The sequence below is a fragment of the Abrus precatorius genome, unplaced genomic scaffold, assembly GCF_003935025.1.
Source record: "Abrus precatorius isolate BTA unplaced genomic scaffold, Abrus_2018 Scaffold9, whole genome shotgun sequence".
NCBI lineage: Eukaryota > Viridiplantae > Streptophyta > Magnoliopsida > Fabales > Fabaceae > Abrus > Abrus precatorius.
In genome coordinates this window covers 1185943-1192049 of record NW_020874439.1, presented here as the reverse complement: position 1 = coordinate 1192049, position 6107 = coordinate 1185943, and the positions used below count along the sequence as shown (strand labels likewise).

At 28.9% G+C, this 6107-nt stretch overlaps 1 protein-coding gene across 1 annotated transcript; it reads left to right on the top strand.

The window, feature by feature from the left end:
* The first annotated feature begins 3354 nt into the window (after positions 1-3354).
* On the top strand, positions 3355-5874 carry LOC113851373 (trypsin inhibitor DE-3-like). The gene has a single exon (XM_027481836.1). The coding sequence runs from the start codon at positions 5181-5183 to the stop codon at positions 5763-5765; it is 585 nt and encodes a 194-aa protein (XP_027337637.1). The 5' UTR covers positions 3355-5180; the 3' UTR covers positions 5766-5874.
* Positions 5875-6107: the final 233 nt, after the last annotated feature.

The following is a 6107-nucleotide window of genomic DNA, read 5'->3' as shown; positions in this document are numbered from 1 at the left end:
ATTAAAATAATTGTAGCTAAAAAAAATACTAAGAAAATTTATATATGATAAAGACAAATATCTAAGTACATTTAATTGTTTGAATCGATATAATAGGACAAATAAAAATTAGATATGTCTAAATATTTTTTTTATCTAATTAATAGAGAATATAGCAAAAAAATCAACTAATAAGATTTTGAATTGATATAACAAGAATTGCTTACTAATATTATGATAAAAATTTTATGAATTTATTTATGTCATAAAGTTGATCTTCTAAAATTTTGAGTAATAATGTAATTTCACATTAAAATATAATAAACATTTCATTTCTTATATGAGAAAGTGTTTTCAAAGATATTATAAAAATTGATATATCAAACAAAAAATATAGGCTTAATAAGTGTTTGGTGTAACGTCTTTAATTTTTTTATAAAATTTAAGAAAAAAGTTATACGAAAAGAGAAAAATAAACTAAATTTCTTTGTATTCATAATATAAAAACTTGACAAAACTTAAAAATTTTTTGTCATTATTTAATTCACAAAAATACAAAATATATAGAAAGCTATAAAAGATAAAACATGACTTGCAAAATAAATTTGCATCAAAATAATAGTAAAATATGTGTATGTATTATCATTTAGATACAAAAGTTCATATATACAAAGATTGATCCAAAATACATTAGGACTTAATTTACAAAATTAAAATATACTAAGTCCTAATGTGCAGATCACTGTCACACCAAAACACTAAGACTATGACCCTAGTCTTCATCGAACCAGCCTTCTATCTTAGTTAGCTCCTCCAAAGTCAAGTTTTTATCCTCTCCAAGATCTCCTATGTTGGCCACAACCTCAAGACCAGTCACTTGTTCTAAGGTAAACTGAGTTGGTCTTCCATAGTAATCATGATCTAGGAAAGTATATACATAATTTACCGCATCTAGCCTCTGAACCAAATCTCTGTATATGTACAAACAAAGAGTGTGGTGGTCTGGTGGATCCTACTGCTAATAGGGTAACCAAAGGGAATATTATATCATATTGTCATTTCTAGAGTAAATACATTATCCAATCCATCATTACTATTTACAAAAAATTTACAATGGTAGACCTGCTGCCACTCCCTAAATACATAATTATGTCTACTACTAATTAGCAATTCTGACAACCTAATGGGTCTTTGAGGGTCTGTCATCCTTGTTCCCTGAAAATATTAGTAACAATGACGTTTTCTCCTCACAACTGAATCAAGATAAAATTAACTTAATAATTTTAAAACACGCATATGCAAGATAACATACAAACTAACTCAAATAATAAGCATATCAACCATATCACTCATAAACATATAATATTTTCCATATACTGTGATTGTATTTTTTCAACATTTTTATCATTCTTTGACTCCTTATATCTCAATCAATCATTGTCCCTAGGATCCCTTGAGGTCTTCCTCATGTATAGATGTTGCTAGTTAGTCGCAATAACACAGATATAACGTGTGCTGATCCGACCCCTTTAAATAAAAGTATGGTCAAGAATATGAGTCAAAAAATAAGTGTGAGGTCTATGATGCTTTCATTCTCATTAAGCAATGTGCACCCAATATAGATATTCATTCTGAGGCTTTTGTTCTTTTGTTATTTGTCACAAGTGGTTCTACTACTTCCACTGAGATTCATATATATTTGAGAGAAAAAAAATAGAAGAATGTAAGCTCAAACATATCTCAACTTCCAAACAAAGTTTCATGCATATATATATATATACATATATATATATATATATATATAATTAATTCATCAACAAATTTGCCAGAGGTCGGACACATCTGAACTAAGCCCAAATCGTATATATGTTATCAATATTCATATCAATCAAAAGAATCAAGTATACCTTAACTCATTCACTATTTAAGAAAATAACCATAGTCTCAACCCCTCAAAGTAATCTTTTTTCATCACATATTTTTGAAATAAATAAGAGTACATAGTCATACATATAAACAATAGGTATTCAAGATTTTAAGGATGCGATAGAACTCATCTTACCTCAATGAAATGATTTTCTAAAGGGTTTTGCGGAAGAGTGATGTAACATATTTTAGGTTTATATTTATAGTTTTATTTTAATTAATAAACATTTTTCATATACTTTATTTTTAGAGTTTCTATCATTTTCTAGTTATTTGAATAAATTGGGCTTATTACAAATAAATGCTTTAATTTTGTATTTTCGGTTATTCTGACCTCTGACTACTCTTTTGGCCATAACTTTGTCTACAGATATCTTTTTTGTCTAATTTTAGTTTCATTGGATTCTACACATCTAGGCCTTTAAAATGCATATATGGATCGCTAAATTTAGAGTTGTTTTTAATTTTTTATGATTTTTGAAGTTGAGACAAATTTGTTGAATATTGTTATGGGATAGCATTTGAAACCTTGTTATTTAATAATTATATTTGGACTTTTAGGCATTATTAAGGCTTGAATTTTGGCCACTTAATTTACCCTAATCAGAACCTATAAATAGACTAATAAGGTTCTGAATTAGGGAGGAGATTAAACACTTTGAGCTTTTGAAATTTAGCCGAAATGAGAATCCTTGTTTTTACTTTCTCTCATTTTCTTCTCATTCTTGCATGGGTTAAGTGCTTCAATGAAAAGCTAAACCTGCCGTTCAATCTGCAGAATCCAAATGTTGTAACTCTGATTTGAGTTCTGGGCCAAATTACTCCAAGTTTATTCTCTTTTTCTCTAACCTCAGATTTGTGTATTGTGATCGTGATTAACTTTTTTGTTGTTAGAATTCGAATTAGGATTCGATTGATATTCTAATTTGATAATTAATTCAGGTTACGTTAAATGATAATTTGATTTAATTCGTGATCTAGTTCAATTAGGTTATTCGATTGAATTAATAATTGAATTGAGTAAACATTTAAACTCAGATTAAAATCTTTAGATACTATGATAATCAGAGTTACATACATTTAGTATTCTGTGGATTGATATTTCTTAATTTGTTTCTACCCAATTTTAATTTGTTCGTAATTTAATTTAATAAATTCACAGTTTTCAAACCCCCAAAATTTACTCATATTATTTTTAAAGAACCTAAAATTAAATGTAATTGAAGATGTGTCTCTGTGAATCGACTTAGGTTGAGCTCTATACTGCAAAATCCTTAGTGAAACTTAGTTGTTTTGAGAGTGACTCGGCATCTTCTATCAAAGAGATCATCCAAAGACCAAGTTCTTCTTATATATTACAAGGTAGACCACATTTGAGAAAGGAGAAAATAGAGTAATATACAAATGAGATTTAAAGATTGAGTTCCAAGAAATTTACTTGGAATTAAGAGGAAAGAGAAACTCAGATTCATAAGGAGTTTGAGGTTTGGGAGATATTTCTCTGAGAAAGGAAATGAGAGAACAGAGAAAGAAGTGAGTTTAAAGGTTTTCTTGACTTACAATACAAGTTTTAGAATGAAAATCTCTTAAATATTCTTCAAAACTCGCGAATTTTCGCTTGAGCGAAAAAAATCAAACAAAAATTACTATTCTTTTGTTGATATTTTTGCTCAAACAAAAGTATTTTTAATTGAACGAAAATACGACAGAGCTACCTATCTATCGTGAATTTTTGCTCGAAGCGATTGCTTGAGCAAGAGTATAGATGAGAAAATCTAATCTATTCTTTTTGAACAATTTTTTTTTTTTGAGTTAAAAGAAATATTCTTTTATTCATTTTTTTTTTTAGGAATGTTACATTTGTTCCTTATAAAAGTTGCACAAACACTTAATTAAGATATTTAAGTTTAAATTGTACAAATTCCTTAAAATTATAATAAATTAAAATACATATTTAGTTTCTATATTTTATAAATTTATGAATTAATTTTTATACTTTTTTTTTTAATTTATGTACTTAAAAAAACTTATGTGTTAGTTCTTTAAAACAACTGACGTTTATTTCATATACTAATATTTTGTTATGATTTAATTTTATTTATTGTAATAAGAAGCAAAACATAAATTATAAATATCGAAACGTAATAAAATACTTGTATAAAAATTAAAATATAACTTTTAAATATAAAAGAGAATTTTACAAAACGTAATTAATTTTCTATCCGATTAAAAAATTGGGTGGCACCACGGCGTTTTTAAACAAACATGAAGGATTCGAAGGCAAAATTTGAATCATGAACTTTGTGTGCGTGGAAAAGGACACACTGTTCTTCAACACGATTTTCATTTTCACGGGAGCTATTACTTGAGCTCCCGTGACCCAAAATTTAGTTACTTGGCCCACTGTGTATTCCGCTCCAATTATTAGCTGAAGCACGCTATTCACATGGCACAAATTTATTTTTTTTCTATTCTACAAAGATAGAAAGTGTCATTTCCAGCTGTAAATGTCGTTATACAATTTAATTTCACCTACATATTTTTATTTGTTAAAGATATCAATTGAAAAATAATATTTAAAATTACGCTAAAAAAAAAAGCAAATATCTTTCTTCAATAGTAAAATGATAAAAAATTTAAGAATATAAGTAAAAACTCATACAATATTTTTAATGCAAACATGTAACATTTTTATTAAAATGTTGTATTTATAATTTTTGAACTAGTATCTATAATCATCACATAAATAATTATTTTCATGAGTGCTAATGATTTATTACTTATTATTAGTGGAAGTAATTTGAATCAATCTATGTCTAAAATCTATTATATACCCAAAAAGAGTTGTGTAAGAAATTTAATCACTTAGTCCGTCTATTAAATATTTAATATCAGATCTTGATATTAAAATAGCACTCATAAGTAAAATGAAATGAAATATTTTTGTTAATTCTTATTGCATTATATTTTATTTTAAATAATTGAAATTGTAATACTATGACTATTTTACTTTGTTTCATTTCATTCATATTCCAATAATTTGTTACCATAAGGGAAAAAAAAAAAAGATAAGCGAGCTTACGATGAAAAGTAACTGAAAAAAATGAACATAAAAAAATTGTTACAACAATTTGTTACGTTAATAATTGTATTATGTAAAAATTTAGCTGCAAGTGACCATGGATGTCTATAAATACAACCTCTTCTTTCTAAAACTCTGCACATCGAGCCTCACCATTGAATAACGCAGAGTCTTCTGATAAGTAACCAACGAAATGAAGGGCACTACCATATTTGCTCTCTTCCTTTTCTCTTCTGCCTTCTTCTACCAACCTTGGGCCACTGCTGGTTTTGTGTTCGACACGGACGGTGAACCACTTAAAAATGGTGGCACATACCATATATTTCCGGCTATATGGGCAATAGGCGGGGGCATAGGAACTGCCGAAACTGGAGATGAAACATGCCCTCTATCTGTTGTAGTAGAGGGCAGTGAGTTGTCTCCAGGACAACAAATAAGAATTTCAAGCCCTCTCAAGATTGCATTTATCAAAACTAACATGCCTGTGGAGTTTGAATTCACTGCTGGACCTGTTTGTGCCCCCATTCCATCAAAGTGGACTGTTGTCAAGGGTCTGCCGGAAGGATCAGCTGTTAAAATCGCTGAGTCTGCAGACTCCCTCACTGGTTGGTTTAGAATTGAGACAAGTGAGTTTCGCGAAGCCTATAAGCTTCTCTTCTGTGAAGCAAAAGCCGACACTTGTGAACATGTTGGACTTGGCCCCGACAAGAGGTTGATTCTGAAGGAAGAATACCCGTTAGCCGTTGTTTTTAAGAAATCTTCAAACGTTGTTGCTTAAGGAAGCAGCTAGCTGTGGAAAACTATGTACTTTCTCGTAGCGAGAGAGATGTATATGCTGTGTTGCGTTATTAAATAAATATAAATCATGTGTCTTTCTCGCTTTTAAAATTGAGTAAGCTCTGTTATTACCTTTTCTTTTAACTCAAAAGAGATTGAATTTGTGGGAAATCTTAGGCATGAATAAGCTGAAATCATGATCAGTATTTGTTTGGTGTTTGGAGAGAAGAAAAAGAAGAGTGTTGGAGGTAAAGCCCAGGATTGAAGAGGAATTATCATTAAACAAAAAAAAAAAAAGGAAAAGATAAAAAAGGAGAAGGAGGGTTAATACAACAAAAGAGGG